Source organism: Melanerpes formicivorus, unplaced genomic scaffold, assembly GCF_026170545.1.
Source record: "Melanerpes formicivorus ecotype bairdi unplaced genomic scaffold, bMelFor1.0.p_v2 SCAF_18, whole genome shotgun sequence".
Lineage (NCBI taxonomy): Eukaryota > Metazoa > Chordata > Aves > Piciformes > Picidae > Melanerpes > Melanerpes formicivorus.
The window spans coordinates 8,172,058-8,193,372 of record NW_027142370.1 but is presented as its reverse complement, the minus strand read 5'-3'; the positions used below and the strand labels follow the sequence as shown (position 1 = coordinate 8,193,372).

Here is a 21,315-nt window from a genome sequence, read left to right as displayed (position 1 = left end):
TGCTCGAGGCAAGAAAAATTGCAGTAGATGTGGTGTGATTATTTATTCTTTCTTTTTATTTTTTTGTTGCTTTAGAATTTAAGTTCCTTTTGAATCTGAGAATTAGGCATATGGGGAAATGCCACTGTACTATTTTCATTCAGTCACTTGCTCTGGAAGCCAGACGTGTACAGATCTGCATGGTGCGAGGGAGAGAGGGATGGAGGGACTGCAGGAATGACAGCTTATGGCTTTCAGGAAAGACCTAACAAATAGATCTAAATTTCCATCTTCTCTGACAAGAAGCAATAACAGAAAAGGCCTTTTAATGACCTTGAGAATTAGGATTCATCTTTTTTTTTTTTCACTGGGTCATGAGGAGTGAGAAGCATTTAAGATGCAATGTGAAAATCCAAGGGTATTATAAGGATTCTTATTTCCATTGCTCTTCCTGAGCCTTTTAAACAAAATGACTGGTGATATATTAAAATATTCCATTACTCTGAGTGGCTTAATGTGTGTTCTTACAGATAACAACAATGCATTTAGATGTTGCCTTCCCTTCAGTTCAGTGAAAGATGAAAAATAAAATGAGCAAGTATTGCATTTTGGCTCACTCAGTGCTTCACTTTTCATTTATCAAAAATGCTTTCAGGAAGCCCCAATCTTTGCTGTAATGTATTGAAAAGTACCTTTCATTTGCATGCTTTATGTACAATGTGACTGATTTTAAAGTACTGTACTTCTGGAGGTATATTAACCCCGTCCCATTATACAATTTGTTAGCCTGTGTCACCATTGATAGGTTAAATTGCTGCTTCATTTCGATTTCCTTTGTTCATCACTAAGGAAATAACAAATAGATTTGAATAAATAAAGAGTGTTGGTTCATTTGCAAATTTAACTATAATCTTATCCACTTCTGACAGTAGATAAATAAGTAAGTGGATTAGCTTTGGTATATCAATGAATGTTTTGGCTTGGAAGGAACCTGGACTGAAGGAGTTGGGGCTGTTCAGTCTGCAGAAGAGAAGGCTCCGAGGTGACCTCATTGTGGCCTTCCAGTATCTGAAAGGGGCCTACAGGAAGGCTGGGGAAGGACTTCTCAGCATCTCAGGTAGTGATAGGACTAGGGGGAATGGAATGAAGCTGGAAGTGGGGAGATTCAGGCTAGATGTGAGGAGGAGGTTCTTCACCATGAGAGTGGTGAAACCCTGGAATGTGTTGTCCAGGGAGGTGGTCGAGGCCCCATCCCTGGGGGTGTTTAAGAGCAGGCTGGATGAGGCTCTGTCCAGCCTGATGTAGTGTGGGGTGTCCCTGCCCATGGCAGGGGGGTTGGAACTAGATGATCCTTGTGGTCCCTTCCAACCCTGAATGATACTGTGATACTATGATCTAGTCCAACCTCCTCCATGCTATGAGCAGAGATGGAAGAGGCTTAAACTCATCTATGGAATTGGATACCCTAATGCAAACACTGAAAATGAATATTGTCCACTGTAGGCTTGGAAGTAAAAATCATCCCACCAGAAGAAATAACACGTGGATATCTCCTGCAGATGATTCCCAATAGCCAGACTTGCCACTTGGGGAGAAAGAGATTTAAACAAATAACTCTCTCTATCTTTCTTCATAAAGGTGTGTCATGTTATCTGAGTCATCTGGGAATAGAGTAACAGTATGTGTGCAATAAGAAACTGCTTCTGATGATGTCTGATTCAGAGCTGTTACCTTTTTCACAGCTGCAATTATAGTGCTCTCCCAGACGGGTTTTGTCCACAGAGGATCTAGATGACTACTTTCATGAAAATATTGATACCTTTCCTCCCTCTCCTGCTCCACCCTGTCTTCTTTCTGGTTTCATTTTGGCATATTTTTAAAATCTAGGGTAATTCTGAGTTGCTTAATTTTCAAAGTTCCAGTTCAGAATAACAGGATCATAATGTCTTTGGCCACGGAAAATCTTCTGCCCCTGCTCTCTGAATACCTCAGGTGAAGTTCAGACTCAGTACATCTGCGGTCAGTGCTATGGGTGTGATGAGTAACATTGTGGCTTCGTTTTGTGGTCACTCTTAAATTTAAGCAATAATCTTGAATTCATTGACTGAGTTATATCTGAGGCTTTTCTGCTTCCTAAAGCAAACACACAGAAGTGCCTATTTATATCCAACCTGCTTTCAATAAGCACAATAATGAAGGTTTCTGCAGCTTTCCTGAACTACCATTATTGCTTTTAATAAACACTTTAATTTTGTTTTAACTGTAGAATCCAGAACCATGCAAAAATGTATTTGTTTTCATCATACTTTTATAGTAAATGACAGCCTGAGTATTACTAGAGATCTCTTGTCCTTTCTGGACTAATCTGAGGCAAGCTGCAATTCTGTCTTAGTTTAGCATGAATGAAATGCATTGTATGACTACAGATCCCAGCTTTGTGCAGCACAGATGCAAGCACTCTAGGAATATTGTGATAGTGACTAGCATCCTGCTGCTTGGTAGCCTCCTTTTACCATGAAACACTGCTTGGTACACATGTTTGTATTGCCACTCAAGCTTAAAACACAAGTCTTTGAAATCTCTGCCTCCAATTTTGCTTTAGATGAGAATTACATGTTATGGGGGCTGTGTTTTGTGATAGGGGTAGTAGGGATGATTCTACTGACACTATGCATGATGAAATACATGTCCTTCCAGTATACAGTCATCAAGAAGCAAGCCTTCTTTGCCTTCTTTTTTCTTATCCTTCTCCCCCCCCCCCCCCCCCCCCCCCAATTTGTCTTTTTCTTTCCTTGTTAAACATTTCCCCTCCTTTTCTTCTAAATGAATACCTAATCCCACATGGAAAAAAGCATTGCTTTCCATGTAGCCTACCGAGTGTCATTTTATAATGAGGTTTCATCACAGTGGGTATTACTCTAATAGGCTGTAAGACCTTTCTCCTACTGCCTCTCCAATCTTTAGAGTCACTGGCCTATATTTTTTTTTTTAAGTATGTGGGGTCTGTGAATAGTCTCAGGTTTGGGATGTCCTGTCTGAGGCCCTTTGAGTAAACCTGATTTTTCAAGAGGCCAGCTCTTTTATCTAATAAGGAGTTCCCCATTTAAATAAGTAGTTAAGAAATACAAAGATCAATGTATTCCCAGCATAAACACAATGTGAAGCTGGGGGACATAGCTTAGCACCAGACTTGGCAGAGTCGGATAATGGTTGGGCTTGATGACCTTGAAGGTCTTTTCCAACCAAAACAATTCCATGATTCTATGATTTTCTTCTCTGTTTCATTAATTTTCCATCAGCTTGTAGCATGCAGTAGAGGAGTTATGGGTGAGAGTAGTCTGGGATGGTTGGTGGAGAATATAAGGAAGGAACTAGATTGGATGATGCTTGGTTTATTTTATTCCCTAAATCTGTGAGAACTCCTTTTCAACAGAACATTTTTATAGTGGTGCCCAGTGACAAGAAAAGAGGTAACCAGCACAAATTCAAACATAGCAAATTTCATCTGAACATGAGGAAGAACTTCTTTACTTTGAAGGTGGAAGACCACTGGAAAGGTCTGCCCAGAGAAGTGGTAGAGTCTCCATCTCTAGAGTCATTCAGAACCCACCCAGGTGCTGCCCTTTGCAACCTGTTTTGGGTGAACCTGCTCTGGCAGGGAGGTTGGACCAGATGATCTCCAGAGGTTCCTTCTAACCCTAACATTCTGTGATCCCCATAGCAGATTCCCAGATTCATGCACCTGGGCTTTTTCCAGCCCTTGTTCTCTGTTTGCTTACTGGTGTTGAACGTGTCAGCTATGCAGCCTCCGTTTTTGAATATTCAGAAGAGTTTTTGATAATATTTTACAAAAAAGAAAACCCAAAAACCTCCCCTGGTGGCTTTTAAAAGTGTGGTGGCACTTGCTAATCAATTATTATATTGATGTTCCAGGTGGGTAAACTGCGAGAGAAAATTCAAGAGGTTAAACAAGAAAGGGAGCAGGAGCAGCACAAGCACACTGCCTATGTTTCTGAACTGAAAGCCAAGCTCCATGAGGAGAAAATGAAGGAACTTCAGAGTGTCAGAGAGCTACTGATCCGGCAGCATGAGCAGGAGGTTGCTAGAATGGTGAAAATCAAAGATGGCGAAATCCAGCGCTTGCAGTCAACAGTCAACGTGCTGCGGGATGGGGCGGCTGACAAAGTGAAGACAGCGCTGCTGAGCGAGGCAAAGGAGGAGGCTCGCAAGGCCTTCGACAGCGAACGGATGAAGCTGCAACAGGAGGTCTTGGAGCTGAAATCAGGCAAAAAGCAGCTTGAAGAAGCTTTGAACAACATTATGCAGGCGGATAAAATGAAAGCTGCAGACCTGCGCACGGCTTATCAGTCCCATCAGGATGAGACTAATAGAATAAAGCGGGAATGTGAGAGAGAGATCCGCAGGCTGGTAAGTTCTTAGAGTGGTGCATGCGCGCTTCAGCTTATAGAAGGTTGCTGTATGTGCCCATAAATACCAAAGCAGTGACATCTTTCACCAGTGAAGGTTGCTACCATAGGTCTCTATTTCTGCTACTTTCTCTTCTTTACAGCAAAGATGAACCTTGGCTCTATGCAGCCATATGCAACCAAATCCAAAGCTTTATATTTCCATAGATAGAACATGCCTGAACAAAGACTTTCTGGGATGAATTTTCTCAACAGATCAGATAGGCTTTTCCTTTCCCACTTGTTCCATTGTATGTTCTTACAAAGCCCTGCTGACAGCAGTCAGGCATTGCTCAATGAGCTAAGTACACGTGGGTGAGATGGGAAAATTAACTTTTCTGAGAGCTTTTATATTTATATTGGAGGAACCAATTGTCCTGAAACAAGGCATCTTTGCTCCTGCTGCATCAGGATCCCAGTAATTTGATTTTAAGCATTATTGCCTTTCCAAATTCTTAATTTTAAAAAATATTATTATTTTTGTTTTCTATTGCAGCAGAAAACTTAGAGCATAGGACAGCAGGCTTTTTTTCATGCTTCATCAAACACTAGGATGGGGTTTATGGCACAGCACAGATGGCAGGCTAGGCTGTTTGTATACAGCCAAAAAACACGCCGTATTTCCCAACAGCAAGTGCCCCAAATATTTCATATTATTCATCTTTGTAAAATGTAAAGGACCTAAGATGGGCTGTACCTGGTAGTACAGAGAGTTCATCATCAAACTACACTTTTGTTTGGTGCCGTTTTCTTTTCCATGTATACAGAATCACAGAATCACCAAGGCTGGAAGAGACCTCAAAGATCACCAAGTCCAACCTGTCACCACTGACCTCATGACTAAACCATGGCACCAAGTGCCACGTCCAATCCCCTCTTGAACACCTCCAGGGATGGTGACTCCACCACCTCCCTGGGCATATGTGTGTATCTGATTGATAATCTTTCTAAACCAGCAGTAAAATAGCCTTGGAAATAAAATCTGAAATTACAATAAGCATGATATTTATCATATATCAAGAAGTACAGACTTTAATTGGAATGAAAGACCAATTTTCTTCAGAGAATATTTTACCAGTTGGTGTTTACATGAGTTTATCCTTTTATTTCTTGCACTCCTTAGGAAAAAAATGATGATGAGGGCAAGTTACACATGTGTAATATGTTTAATGGTGGTGATTTTCTGACTGAGACAATGAAATCTTTTTAATGCAGTGAATATTTGTACTTTAAATACAATGGATGTTGATTGAACCTCAGGGGTATCATTTCCTTGATTAATTAAAGACCACTACAAAGACTGACAATGTGAGCTTTGTTTAAGCATAGTTTCTCTTGTATTTTGTTCCATATTATAGATGTAGAATTTGAAAATCATGCTACAGGTAATTTTAAACAGTGTTAAAGAGGAGAGAAGGTCACTACACTGCTGTGTATCTTTCTAAAGCATAGTTTCTGAATAAATGGAACCTTCTCAGAGAAGGTTACCTCATCAAGAAATGGTGAGGTGTGGTAGCATAGCAGTGCACCTCAAATTTTGTCATCCCAAGCTGCTCCAGTAAACACATCTGCACTGTGTATTTGTAAAGGAAACTTTTCTCTTTCAAGAGCAAGAGCTTTCATCCTGCCATGGTGTGAAGGTGGTGAAGGAGTGAACTCATTTTCTGTCTGGCACAAAAAAATCCTATCATTCAGAATTTTAATTGGAGCCTTACTGGACCTCTTCCACTCCAGCCATCTAAAAAGATGGGTGTATTGGGAAGTGTGTAGATAACTCCTCTCCCATGCCCAGCCTTGGAAGAAGCCTGCCATGATTTTTCACTGGAAATGTCTCTATCTTTCACTGCTTCTGAGGAAGAACAGAGGAAAATCATCAGGAACCAAGTGCTGCCTTGTAGTATCTTGACTCCTTGTAGATAATGAATTTCAGTTTTCTCATTAAGTTGTGTGGTTTGTTTTTATGAAAGAGAAGTGTTTCTTCTAGGGTTTCATAACCATTTAGGCAGTTATTATTGCTTAAGGCACTCTGGGGCAAGGTAAAAAACATTGCAACTTCCTAGATGCTGCTGTCTTCCTCTGAGATAGCAAGTGGGACTGTAGAATCAAATCACCAGGATAGTTCCTTCTCTCCTTCTCCTTCCATTTTAATTAGTGCAATGGAAGTTTGCCTTCAACTGCTGATTAACCGTATCAGCTATGGATTTGGGGTACTCTGTTGGTTTAGTTCCTACCCTTGTGGGATGAAATGGGAAAGATGCAGCAGGCAGTGTTATTAATATTATCACAGTTCTGTAACTGAGATCCAATTAATGTGCCCTTGTTTGTATGTGTGTTGTGTTTTATGGTACTATTAAGTAGTCAACATCTTTGCTATTGAGGATCTAAATGGGCTGGCCATATTGCAATTCAAATTCAGATAGAGTAATTCACTGTCTGATTGTCTTGTCAGACTTGGCTGATTTATTTTGCATTGTAGATCACAGGTTAGTTTTGCAAATGCATTTCACATAGATATTGCAGCTAAAAATAATTTTTTTATAAATCAATATTTCTACCATTGATTTGAATATCCATGTCTACTTTGAGGAAAATCTTGGAGGTTTTGGCTTGCTGTCAAAAAAAAACCCAAAAAACCAAACAACCCAAAGTGAAAAATGGAAAAAGCAAAATCCATTGTCTGGGAAAATATGGATACAATTAGATTGTGTGCATAAACAGCCCTGCTTGTATTGTACCAGTGTCAGTCTTTTAGAAAGATGATGAATGGGTTTTGAGTTTGGTTTTGCAGTTTTGAATTGAGCCATGAAAATTTCCCAGTAAGCCTCAATGCAAACAAGATTGAAAGGGGAAGATGGTATCACAGTATCACAGTATCACTTAGGTTGGAAAGGACCTCGAGGATCATCGAGTCCAACCTATCAACACAGACCCCATGCCTAGACCATGGCACCAAGTGCCACGTCCAATCTCCCCTTGAACACCTCCAGGGTCGATGACTCCACCACCTCCCTGGGCAGCACGTTCCAATGATGAACAACTCTCTTGGTGAAGAACTTCCTCCTCACCTCGAGTCTAAACCTCCCCTGGCACAGCTTGAGACTGTGTCCTCTTGTCCTGGTGCTGGTTGCCTGGGAGAAGAGGCCAACCCCTTCCTGGCTACAACCACCTTTCAGGTAGTTGTAGAGGGCAATGAGGTCACCCCTGAGCCTCCTCTTCTCCAGGCTAAACAATCCCAGCTCCCTCAGCCTCTCCTCATAGGGCTGTGTTCAAGGCCTCTCACCTGGTACTGCTAATAAGGGAAAGTAAAAAGAACTGTTTGGGGTTTGGTTGGTTGGTTGGTATTTTGTTGTTTATTTTTTTTCTCTGTGCAGGGTGGAATTATATTGGGATTTGTCACTTCCTGTAAGTGACTTAGTGTAACAGGGATAGAAAGATTTTCATTCAATTAAGGGATGCTTGTGGACATTAATTTTATTTTTTTTAATTGTATTTCCCCCCCCACCCCCAAACAAAAATATATTCTTGCTGTGTGTATAGAATCCTAGAATCAATAAGGTTGGAAAAGACCTCAAAGATCATCAAGTCCAACCTCTCACTCAAGACCTCATACCTACTAGACCATGGCGCCAAGTGCCACATCCAATCCCCTCTTGAATACCTCCAGTGATGGTGACTCCACCACCTCCCTGGGCAGCACATTCCAACGGCTAACAACTCTCTCTAGGAAGAACTTTCTCCTCACCTCTAGCCTAAACTTCTCCTGGCACAGCTTGAGACTGTGTCCTCTTCTTCTGGTGCTGGTTGCCTGGGAACAGAGACCAACCCCACCTGTCTACAACCTCCCTTCAGGTAGTTGTAGAGAGCATATGCATCCGCACAATGTGCTGCCAGCTAAGGAACAGGAAGTAAAAATGGTTAGTAACAACCTGGAAAATGGGAGGTGTTTTAAAAGTGAAGAGAGAACTCTGAGAATAAGGGAAGAAAACAGAGCTTCTATTACTTATTTTTCCTCAGCCAATATTTTCTGAGTGGTTGGGTCTGAGCGGTTGGACTGTTCTGTCAATGTGGTATGAAAACTACAGATTCAGACACTTCAAACCAGAAATACATTATTAAAAACAACAAAGAGGGGAAAAAATCAGAAATAGCAAACTGAAAAATAGTCTGCATGAAGAAAAAATCCTTTGTCTGTGTAAATTCTGGTACAGAGGGACAGTTGGCTGTTGGAGGGATACTCTGTGATCCCCTGCTGCCCTGAGAAGGAGGAGAGAGCCTCCTCAGTTCACTTGTGCAGTGGCACATACACATGAGTTTTGATTCCCTAACAAAATCTTGACTTCAGAGACTGGAAAGCTGAGTTTTGAATCATCCAAGTGTGCAGAGTTGTGCATGGTTGGGCAGATCCTGCTGCAGCTTGCTTCTTACAGCCCCTTAACCCCGCATGTATTTCACACACAGCTGCTGCTATCAAATTGTAGGCTGCTTCTCTGGATTTTGCCATCTGTTTGAGATGCGTGTTTCAGCTGCATTCCAAGGCTGAGCTAGTCTCCTGCAAAGACCCTCCACCACCTCCAGCATTCTAGGACTGCAAATAATACTTTGCTTTCTGTCCTCTAAAGAATTATGCTTGTCCTCTCAGGAGCTGTCAGGGCAGCATTCCGCCCAGGACTTGGTTTCTTTTTTTTTTTTCCCCCGAATTAAGTGCAGGCTCAGCATTTTACATTTAAACTTACTCTCTTCTAAGAACTCTTTTATGGTAGGTAGGTCACAAATCTGACTTTTATATCTCTTTGCAAAATATAGAACAGTATTAAAACCCCCCAGAAATTACACATGGACAAAAATGTCCTGAAGTTTGTATTACTTAGAACTTCTAGATTTTCCATCTCTTTGACTTCGTCATTATAGCTCTGTCAATGAGCACTTGTAATAGGAGAGATCCAATAGTAGAATAGAACAGAACAGAACAGAACAGAATAGAATAGAATAGAATAGAATAGAATAGAATAGAATAGAATAGAATAGAATAGAATAGACCAGACCAGGTTGGAAGATACCTTCAAGATCATCATGTCCAACCTATCATCCAACACCATCTAATCAACTAAACCATGGCACCAAGCACCCCTTCAAGTCTCTTCCTGAACACCTCCAGTGATGGTGACTCCACCACCTTCCCAGGCAGCCCATTCCAATGGCCAATCACTCTCTCAATGAAGAATTTCTTTCTAACATCCAGCCTAAACCTCCCCTGGCACAGCTTGAGACTGTGTCCTCTTGTTCTGGTGCTGGTAGTAGAGGCTGTAGTCAGCTACAATAGCACAAGGTGCTTTTGAGAAAGATGTGAGATGTTCTGGGATTGCCTGCCCAAGTGGTATTTCTAGTATAATTTATCAAAACTTTTAATATATTCCTTAACTATGAAATCCACACACTTAATAAAAATAATGGGAAAAGGTATTGGAGGAAAGTATTTACTGGTTTATTTGCAATAAGTGCCATCTACCTGTGTCTTACTTCTTCACTGGAGGGCTGGCATCTTTTCATAGAATCATAGAATGGCTTAGGTTGAAAGGGACCTTGCAGATCAACTACTCCAACCTCCCCACTATGCTTAGGGGTGCCTCTCAACGAGACACAACTGCTCAAGGGTCTCATCCAGCCTGGCCTCGAACATCCCCAGGGAGAAGGCATCCACAGCCTCCCTGGAGAACTTATTCCAGAGTCTCACCACCTTTGTACTGAAGAACTAATTCCTAAGATCCACTTTAAACCTACTCCCCCTCAGTCTAAAACCATTCCCCCCTCCTGTTGTTAGATACCTCCCTCTGCAGCCTTCCTGTAGGATCCCTTCAGGTACTGGAAGGCAGCTATAAGGTCCTCACGGAGTCTTCTCTTTTCCAGACTGAACAACCCCAGCTCCCTCAGCCTGTCCTCATCGCAGAGGTGTTCCAGCCCTTGGATCATCTTTGTGGCCTCCTCTGGGCTCGCTCAAACAGCTCTGTGCCCTTCTTTTATTGGGGATACCAGAACTGGATGCATGTTTATTTAAATGGGTGGCCTTTGAGAGAATCCTGACACATGGTGTAGAGAATGGTTGAGCATTTATTGTAAAGATTAATTCAGTTTCTGCTGGAGAAAAGCACTGCAGAATTTTGTACCAGTTGGCTAGGAGATAACTGTGATAAGGATGGGTAAAGAGGAAGGCCTTACATTTGTCAATGCAGCAGCTGGCTTTTTCCACTTTGAAAACTGAGTATGTCAGTTCCTCGATAGATCTAGCTTTTAATTCCCTGGGAATTTCTCTTTCAACTTTGTGAGAGGCTAAAGTTCCCCCAAAGGTCTTTGCCTTTCTTTCACTGTAGCTATTGAAGTGTGGGATAATTGGCAGGGGATATTTTTTTGCAAGGGTTGGCTTGGTTCTCTTTCATGTTTGATAAATATTGTTAAAACATTTATTCCTGCTCATTTCTCTCAGCTGTTAGGAGGTGGTTCGATACCTGCTCTCAGGCAACTGTAATTTTGACACAGGCTATAAGTGCTGGATCTTCATTGATATAATGCAGGTAGTTGCTGTGTTCAGCACCTGACATTTGACAAAACCAAAACCCAGTAATTAAGAAATGATACTTTAGAAAGCCACAATTTTAACCAAGAGTTCCAGAGGTGCTGATGCTATCCAAGGTGATTACTGAGTAATTTTCCTCTGCAGCTGCTTGTGGATGATCTTATTTTCTTTAAAATCCTCTTTCACAGTGTTTCTGCTACTTTTCTTGTCAAAGCACACAATTAAATATGTGTCCTAATATCTGACCTGGAAATATGCTGCTCCACTGCCTTCCTGTCTCAGACTTTTGTTACCAAGTTGTACCATGCTTAATTGCATAAAGAAAAATGTGGCTATTCTAAAACACTTTAAAATCCATGCCAACCAGAATGGGAAAGAGTTCATATGGCTCTGTTGTACTGTGCTGCTATGTACAGTGGGCAAATTTGGTTTTAAACTGAGAAATCAGCCTCCTGGAAGGAATTTCTGGGATGTTACATATGATTTAACTTAGAATCATTAAGTCTGGAAAAGACCTTTCAGATCATCAAGTCCATCTGTAAGCCAGCTACCACGACCACTGAAGTATATCCTGAAGCACCACATCTACATGCTTTTCAAACACCTCCAGGGATAGAAACTCCATCACTTTCCTGGCCAGCCTGTTCCAATGTCTCATCACTCTCTCAGTAAAGAAGTTTTTCCCATTGTCTAAGCTAAACCTCTCCTGGCACAATTGAAACCCAATTCCTCTCAGCCTATCACTACTTACTCTAGAGAAGGGACCAACACTAGCCCCACTACAACCTCCTTTTAGGTAGTTCTCCGCTTGGTCTTCTCTTCTCCAGACTAAACAACCCCAGGTCCCTCAGCCACTCTTCTTGTGCTATGCCCTCCAAACCCCTCACCAGCCTCATTGCTCATGTGTTTTGATCTATGGAAGTTTGTGTGAAGGGTGGCATGCGTGTGATTTCACTGGTCACATCTGTTTCAAAAGATCTGTTCTGCTATGGTTCAGTAAGCAGCAGTCCATATGAAGATTGATTTCTTCTTCCTTGCAACTTAAAAACCTGTGTCATTCCATTTACCATTCAAGTTGTGTGAATATGAAGGGCATGAAATCTGCTATTAATTGAGTAACTACAATCAAGGCTGCCTGTATAACCTTGGTTCTTCCTTGTTACGTGTGTGCCTTGCATGGACAAATTCCTGTCTCAATTACATGGATGTTCAGTGTGAACACCTGTGTAATTGCAAGCGAAGCTGTCCCTGGGATTTAGTTACATGACATTTTTCCCTCCCAGAGGGGCCCTGATAGATCACTGTGCATGACAGATAGCATTCAGTAAACGAGGCAGCTGCTTAATTTTTGTCATTGCTGGTCACTTCACAGTCCCTCTTAAACCCTGTGTGTTGTAAATTCTTCCATTAATACAATCCTCGTTCTTTTCCTTCAAGTCCTTTTTGGCATACCTGAAAGTTGGGTTAACATACTGGGAGGTATTATACCTGTCTACTGGGTGAGAAATTGGGACCCGGCAACCTTCCCCAAATCAGTAAAGAAATATTCATCAGAACCAATCTTCTTAAGTTCCAGTTGGAACTTTAAAGTAGACTAAACCATCTTATTCACTTCTATTCTCCCCTTTTTATCTTCAATCATGGCTTGACTTGGTTCAGCAGGCCATCTCCTGCCTCTCAGATTGTGTACACAAACCAATGTCACAGGCTTTGTAGACAGTGAAAGGAGTAAGGCAAGAATCCTGAAGAAGCAGATTCTATTTGATGGTGTAATCTGATTGTGCATCACTCAGATTTAATCAAAAGTTAATTCTACCATTGCTTTTTGGTTTTTTTTTTCCTTTGGGTGTCAATTGATGTAAAGGACATCTGTAGATATTGGGCTATAATAAGCAGCAAATGTATGATTTAACAACTTCATCCTCTTATTTTTTTGGTTATTCTTTCAAATAAGATTTTGGCAATAAGGCTATTATTATTCCATGGGTTTATGCTGTCCAAACCCCCACGGTTTAATAAACTGAAGAAGGTACAGCGCAGTTCCAAGAAATACATTGCTAATGGTTAATATTCTTACTCAGAAATCTGTTTCTACCGTAACTGCTGCAGATTGTCGCTTCCTCTAGCACTTGGAACACTACCAAAGTGAATGTAACACTGAAGCTGCAAGGAACAAATCCTGTGAGAGCTGCAGCAGGTCACTGCTAGCAGTATGCTTTATTTGGTATGGGGAAGTATGAACACAGATCAGTAGCACAGATCAGATAGAGGGTGGTTAAGAACTATTTCTTCCTACCCTTTATTCTAGTGTTGTGTGTGCGTTTGCTTTTCTGCCACACAAAGGCTTGAATTTGAGTCCTCATGTGAATCTTGTCACACATAAAGGCACACAAAATAGATAGGCATGCTTAAAATATTAAGTTTAAATTTGTGTGTGTGTTACTAATTTTTAAATGCCTGTGAGGAGATTCAGCATGTGTCTTTTTTCACTAACGAAGAAGGAGTCAACATGAGGCACAATGTGTATGGCTCAAGCTGTAAACCAGGTGAGTTTTAAAGGGTGCATTTGTCTTGTTCTAGCCCTGTGAAGGGAAATTTTTCTTTTGCTTGTGGAAGTGTGTACCCTCAGGTGAAGATTTCAGTGTCCATATATTCTGTCTGTTTGCATCTGGTATGTTTGCATCTGGTTTTCTTTTTCTCTTGAGTTGAGAGTGCACAAAGCAAACATGATTAAGTGAAGGCTGAGGAAAAGGCTTTAGAGGAGATGTCTTTTCTTTAGCAACCACGGTTTCTGTGCTGGTATAGTTCTGAGAGCAACAGAACTTTGTTTCTGCAGGTTTGCATGCAGTGAAACACTTGGAGATGTTACAGAAACTTCCTTCTTGCTTTGTTTCTTTCCAGATGGATGAGATAAAAGGCAAAGACAGGGTGATTCTGGCTCTGGAGAAGGATCTTGGTGTCCAGGCAGGCCACACGCAGAAACTGCTCCTTCAGAAAGAAGCTCTGGATGAACAGCTTGTTCAAGTGAAGGAGGCAGAGCGATACCACGGTAGTCCTAAGAGAGAGCTTCCTGCAGGAGTGGGGGATATCACCGAGCTCATGGGAAGCCCGGTAAGAAAACTGTGTTTTGTTCAACTGTTCAACACCAGATAATTGCTGCCTGGGTGTTCACACTGCGTTGGTGGTTACTTTTAAAATACCAGAAGGACTAATTCAAGGTAAATGGCTCTGCACTGCACTGTGCTGTTTCACTGATGATTTAGAGGCATCCTAGATGTCTTGAACTTCAAAGAATGTTGAAAAACAAGCAAACATAGAACTTTTGTCATTTGCACTATGAACTTCAGCTGTGAACTCCATTATTTTAATTACTGTTAATTTCATAACTCTGGGAATTGCTTTGACCAATAACAAACAGAACTGATGCATCTCAAAAACTGAGCCATACAATTTTGATCTGTGTCCTATGCTAGATTCTATACTAGAAATTCTATATATATATCTATATATATGATATATATCTATGTATATGATTCTATACTAGAAATGCTTTAGCTGATAGTAAGAATTCTGTTGAGAAGGAACTAGATAATGCATGAAAGATTATTCATTTATCCAGTTGCCCTGGTTTTTTTGTGTGTACATTGTAAATCCTTGCATGCATTTCACACACAGGCATTTTCCATGTAATGCATTTCCACAGGGTGTTATTGTTTAGTGCTTCATTTAACTAAAATACAGTTGCCAGACGTTGAGGTGGGAGACTTTTAAATGTATGCAATCTACTTGCTAGAAGATAATATCGAATTAAGTGTAGTAAAATATTTACTTTAAGGTAATTTTGTATATCTGTGTGTTTTTTTGATGTGAAGGAGCCACATTTGGATGAACGAGATATGCGAAGATTTCAGCTGAAAATCGCTGAGCTGAATGCTGTAATAAGGAAACTGGAAGACAGAAATACTCTCTTAGCAGATGAAAGAAATGAACTGGTAAATTAATTAGTAATAACACAGATGGTGTACTGGGAGGGCATCTTTGTGGCAGAAGATTTAAGGTTGGAAAGTCAGTGTCATAAATAATTTAGCAATTAGTCCTGGTTGGCCTTGGTCAATTATATATGAATATAACAGAGATTTCTACGGACATTCAGGTTGTGACCATAAAGGCAGGGATGGAATCTCTCTTGTTTCAGAAACATTAAAAAAAATAATTATCAGTTTATTTGAGGTCATCATAGGCAAATTGACTGGTAGATTGCCTGTGGCAGTGTGTAAAACATGCATAATCTATGCACTTCACTTGCTGTGCTAACCCTTTTTTCAATTTGACATTGGTTTTGTGACACGCTTGTGCTACCTAGGAGTTCAAAAAGCTTTCTTGTGCTAGTGCTGAAAAAAATCTCAAGGGAAATCTCTTAAGTAGGTGAAATCATCCTAGGAGAGTTATAGTAACTTACAAAAGAAAGGATATGACATGAATTTTAAGAATGAATTTTCTTAGCCTACATCACTACTTAATTGCTTGTGCTGAGGTTAATGGTGAAACTCCCATTGACTGCAATGGGAGGTGAGTTTTAACAATAGGAATTTTGAAACATGTCCTCATATAATGTCCTGATTTTAGTGTCAGTAGAAAAGATTTTTCTTTCTAATCAGACAGGATTTTTCTCTCATGCTACCTAGGTGTCTCATTCTAAAGTAATTCTATTGTGTACAGTGAGCGTTTGGAGGTTTGGGTTTTTCTTCTTTTCTCCCTGCTTCTAGTGGTACACTTGATTTTCTCAGCTCTATACTCTCAAGATCATGCCTTTGTTCAAGACTGCATTCTTTAAAGACAAGATAATTCAGCCTTCTAATCCTTTCTGTGGACACAATTCAAACCATCTCTGAACAATGCTGAAGTACCACAACTTCTATCCTTCAGTATTCTTCTGGATGGAGGGCATATATGACTGAGTCAAGTGGTCCTTCCTGATGCTTGACTCAGAGGCATAAGAAACATCTTGTGGGAAAGATATATATATGTGTGTGTGTGTGTGTGTGTGTGTGTGTGTATAATATATATGCTATAAATATATTAATTGCAAGAGGAGTGGCAAGGACAACCTCCACTCTTTAGTGGACACAGAAGGAAACATGCTAGCAAAAGACAAGGAAAAGGCAGAGGTACTTAACACCTCCTTTGCCTCAATTTTTAATAGCAGGATAGATTGTCTTCCAGACAACTGGCCTCCTGAGCTGGCAGATGGAGGCAGGGAGCAATATAGTTCCCCTGTAATCCAGGAGGAAGTAGTTAGAGAGGTGGAGTTGCCATCACTGGGGGTGTTTAGGAGGGGACTTGATGGAGTGCTTGGTGCCATGGTTTAGTTGATTAGATGGTGTTGGATGATGGGTTGGACGTGATGATCTTGAAGGTCTCTTCCAACCTGGTCTATTCTATTCTATTCTATTCTATTCTATTCTATTCTATTCTATTCTATTCTATTCTATTCTATTCTATTCTATTCTATCCTATCCTATCCTATCCTATTCTATTCTATTCTTTCTATTCTATTCTAATATGGAGAAGGTTTTATCATACTGGGAGACAATATTACATAAACCCAGTAATATTAGTAAAGGTTGGTTAAGTACTTGGAAAAATATTCTTCTCATGAGAATAAAACAGGAAGCTAAATACTCAGTGAAATTATCTGAGGAGAAAGATTGTATTTTTCTCCTTTCCAGTTAAAACTTGGTTAATTTAAACAGCTTTTGACTGGAAAGATAGATATTTTTTACAAACTAAATAGATCTGGAATTAATGAAATAAGAGGAGTGAAATATTGAATACATACAAATGCAAGAAAGGGCAGTAATTTTCTTCACATAATTGTCTAACATCATAAAACCACAGGAACAAAATTGAGCAGCTTGAAAATGTCAGCAGAATGCTGAGACTGAATCTGTGCCCTCTGGCTGACTTTCTCGTTGCTCTAATTACACATTAGATATAGGGGGGTTTAAAATATCCTTGCTAGGGGATAGCTAAACTGGTGAAGACAACTACCCTGGAGACCTAGTTGGTCACAAGGATCTTATATACAGTAGTATCCTCAAGAAATCACTTTTATGGATCATTGTAATTGTTTTTCCAAGAGCAAAATGCAGTGACCAGATCCAGTGTTTTTGTAGACTGAACAAAAATGCTCTGTCTTGTTTGGACTCATGTAGTTCTTAGTTCAGCAGTTGTCTGTATCAGATGCCACTTAACAAAAAGACCTGAACTTTCTGAATGAAGAAAGAAGGCAAGTGAATACACTCCTCTTTCTGCTTTCCCACAACTATAAACTGAAGCACAGCTGATTTTGCCCCTTTTCCATTTTGCAGCTGAAAAGGTCTCGGGAGACAGAAAGTCAGCTGAAACCCCTGGTAGAAAAAAATAAGAGGATGAGCAAAAAAAATGATGATATGTTGCAAAGCATCCAGAGAATGGAAGAGAAAATAAAAAATCTATCAAGGGACAATGCAGAATTGGTAAGTAATCATCTCTGAACCCACTGCACACAGTTATTTTGAGGTGGAAGTGCTTCTGAGGCTTTTACTCCAGCACAGACATTTCAGAGCCTCAGCAGTGGGACGGTACAATTGTCAAATTCAACCAATGCAGCTGAATATTCATATTCTAAATTCAGAGTGGCATGTGCTTTGTGTTGTATCAATTCACACTGATTAAAGGAAAGGATCACAGATAGAGAAAATGTCTTTGGAGGCTATAAAAATGTATGACTGAAAAATCAGCTTTAATAAATGCTGCTTTTGTGGTCAGAGGTCTGGGCTGAATTTGGGTGCTTGTACCAAAGGCTCTGCCATGCTAGATCACTGAGTTCAACTGTCTGGTAATTTTATCCCAGACTATGTTCTTGGATTGTGCTTCAAAATATCTTATGTGAGATATTAACAGAGGCATACAGAACATATAATATCTTTTGTTGAAACGAGGCCTTCTGTTGTTAGTAGAGTAGGCATTATGAGTCCAAAGAGTTATTGATTTCTGAGCACACTTCTGAACTTTGAAAATGTTCTTTGTTTATTAAAAATAAAAAAAGAATTGATTTTTAGCAGTGCATTCATTTTGACTTTTGTAGAAAGAGAAGTTGTCTGCACAACCAGCCCTGAAGAGGCACACATCTTTGAATGATCTCAGCAGCTCACGGGAGGAACAAGAAATTGAATTCCTTAGACTGCAAGTCAAAGAGCAGCAGCATGTTATTGATGATCTCACAGTGGTAATGCTCATGACTGGTATACACACGTGCATGCACACACGTCTATAGGCAATCTAATGATTTGAGAGTAATATTTGAACTCCAGTTGTAGTAGTGATACAGAAATAGTTCTCTGGCATTGAAGGGTTCTTGTTGTTTCTCAGGTAGTGAATGAATGTCTTTGGACTGTGTATGAATTTGTATTATTAAATATTAACCTATTATGAGCTGCTTGTGAAAAGAAGTGCATCAGTCCATCCACCTTACTTACAAAACTGGTTGTCAACAACGGAGGAACTTGAGGAAAGGACACGTTCCAAAACTTACTGACTGAAACATGTTGGATGTAGACCCTGGTGCAAACCCAACCATTCCCCTGACCTTAGAAGTTCTCCTGAAAGAAAGGAACATTCAGGATGGTATTAATTTTACCTACCTAAGCATCTCTAACTGAGCTGGTCACACTAGCTGTCTTTATAACAAACGGAGGCAAACATGCGTGGCTCATCTAACCAAAGGTAGCAGCATAGTTTAAGATCATAACTGCACAGCTGCTACCCTCTGACTGTGAAGACTACTTAAGATGATGCTCCTAGACGTTTGCTCTGTTTGATCAGGACTCTTCTGAGTTGCTTTGGAGGTGTCTGGTGCTATTTAGTGCAAACTTGTGGTACACTCTTGTGGTGCTGGCAGAAATGAGATATCATGTCTGAGAGACAACCCCCATCCCCTCCAATTAAACAATTGGATCCAACCTTGAAAATAAAAACAGAAGATCCAAAAAAGATAAAAACAAGAAGATGTGCTATTGCTCTGTCTGGAACACTGTCACAATTCTTGGCAGTTCCTCAGAGTTTTTGACCCAGAATCTCTCTTTGTAATCAGTGCCAAAGACTGACGCCTGTGTGCATTCCCCTGTGTCACAGCGTTACAAGCAGTAGGATGTTACTCGCCCACTATGATGTAGGGTTTGAGTCACAGAGCAAGGCTGCTTTACCTTCCAAATGCAGGCAGGGACTATGACATGATATTAAATTCTCATTATATGGCACATATTTCAGTGTCAAGTGGATATGAAAGGGCTCTCATTTTACTGTCTCAGCCAGCAATGTGAGGAAATACATTGTGTATCCTGACTTTGGTCAAATAATAATAATTTGTGTTTAGTGTGAAAGAAAAAATAAATAAATCTTTTAAAATATGGCTTCATTTTTGCTTTGTTTCCTATTTCCTATTTCCCTCACAGGAGAAAGTTAAAATGCTAACTAAAATACTGCTTTGGCTGGCAGTGCAAACTAATTGATGCTTCACTTTCCACATGGGTGCAGTGGAATTCTGCACTTCCATTATGCTTTTTTGCTATTTTTTTCCTTCTGGCCCAAATCACACATTTACAGAATACAAATCTATCATAATTATCAAGAATGGCCCACATGTCACATACTTAATACAAAAATCAGCTTAACCCCAGCTGAGACCAATACAATACACAGAAAAGACCAGTCTATAGGCAATAGGGTTGTCTGAATTGACTGACAGTGTCATTTGGAGGGTATCTTTGGTGCTTTTGAAGCCACATCAACTTGAATTCTCCAACAACAGCCATGTTCTGGGCTTTTTAATTGGCATTATTACTGTTCTGCTGGATTGATGTATTACTGAGGTAGTAAATAAAGCAGACTGCCTACAAACAGGATTAGAAAGGGGAAGGATTGGGGGATTTTGAAGGTGTTTCTTCTTTCTGCACTGAAGTGAAAGGAAAGTCCAACTGTTTTGACTCCTGCTCAGGAGTCATTGTGCCTTAGCCAGGTATTTAGGGAGAAAGCATTTTCCTACAGTACCATAAAATTAAATTGTGTGTTTTCAGCTTTAGTATAGGTATGATATGATATGATATGATATGATATGATATATGATATGATAAAATATTACAATATGATAAAATATTAAATTATATTACATTATATTACATTATATCACATTATATTATATTATATTATATTATATTATATTATATTATATTATATTATATTATATTATATTATATTATATTAATTATTCTGCATCTTGGAATACCTATTCCATTCTACTTCAGCATTCATTTTTTTTTCCCCCTTGTTTTAAAACCCACATGTGTCAAAGGTGCTATATTAAGTTGTGCTTTTCTGAATTATCTTGTATTTTCCTAAATTTCATTCCTGGAACAGTGTGCTGCTAAAAATAAGTTATTTTATTGTGAGCTTCCTATTTGTCCAGTTTCTGAACTGAATGTAAAGCAAAACTATTTGCCTAGAATAATAGCATGCAGTAGCTGCTGGTGAAGCATTTGGAACCGTTTTAAAAATAGAGGTGTGGTAAACAAAGATGCAGAGCTAAGGAAAGAATTAGGAAAAAGACAAGGAGATAGATAACCTGCCTCCTGTATTGGGGTTTTATTGCTTTCTCCTTTACTTTTTATAACCTTCTCTTCCTTCTCCTTTGGTATTCAAGGGAGTATTCTTAGACTTGTTCATTAACCCTGCATTTTTCCAGTTGTAACCTCCTCCTGTTATGATCTAGTTAATTGTGGTCACATTCCAAACCCACAGCAAAATAAAAAACCACTAAGTAAGCTGACAGGCTGAGAGTGCCTTTGGGTTTGAGGCTTTTGCTCTGCAAGGCTGTGTGCTTGTATTTCAGAGTATGCCTTATGTAATGACTTGCAATTATTGAGACTGGACTCATTTTTTGGCTACCGACCTGCTTCTTCAGGATGGTTGAACACTGGAGTGAGAATGTGAATTCTGTTTCCATAGTGAGCTTCTTGGTAAAAGAGTCAAAAGAACAGAAATCTGTGCCCAGCATTTAGCAAAGTCTTTTCTTGCCAACTTCCCATCAATTGTGCAAAGTATATGGCTGAAGGTTTGTTTGCTAAAGGAATAAAGCCACAGTACAGCGTGGGGTTATATCAACATATAAGGATAAAGACATTCTCTTTGTGTTAGTTTGACCATAGGCTTTTAAAAAATGTTAATGATATTTGTGTTAGACATACCTAAATATGCTTTAAAGTA

General features: G+C 39.8%; 1 protein-coding gene across 12 annotated transcripts in view; it reads left to right on the top strand.

The window, feature by feature from the left end:
- Nucleotides 1–21,315, top strand: part of JAKMIP1 (janus kinase and microtubule interacting protein 1) — a 122,803-nt gene that overhangs the window by 51,772 nt on the left and 49,716 nt on the right. For all 12 annotated transcript variants that reach the window (XM_068149512.1, XM_068149513.1, XM_068149514.1 and 9 more), the window contains 5 exons: nt 3,913–4,407; nt 13,915–14,124; nt 14,886–15,005; nt 17,385–17,531; nt 18,143–18,283. In XM_068149512.1, the coding sequence (XP_068005613.1) occupies nt 3,913–4,407; nt 13,915–14,124; nt 14,886–15,005; nt 17,385–17,531; nt 18,143–18,283 (1,113 nt within the window). The remainder of the gene's footprint in view (nt 1–3,912; nt 4,408–13,914; nt 14,125–14,885; nt 15,006–17,384; nt 17,532–18,142; nt 18,284–21,315) is intronic.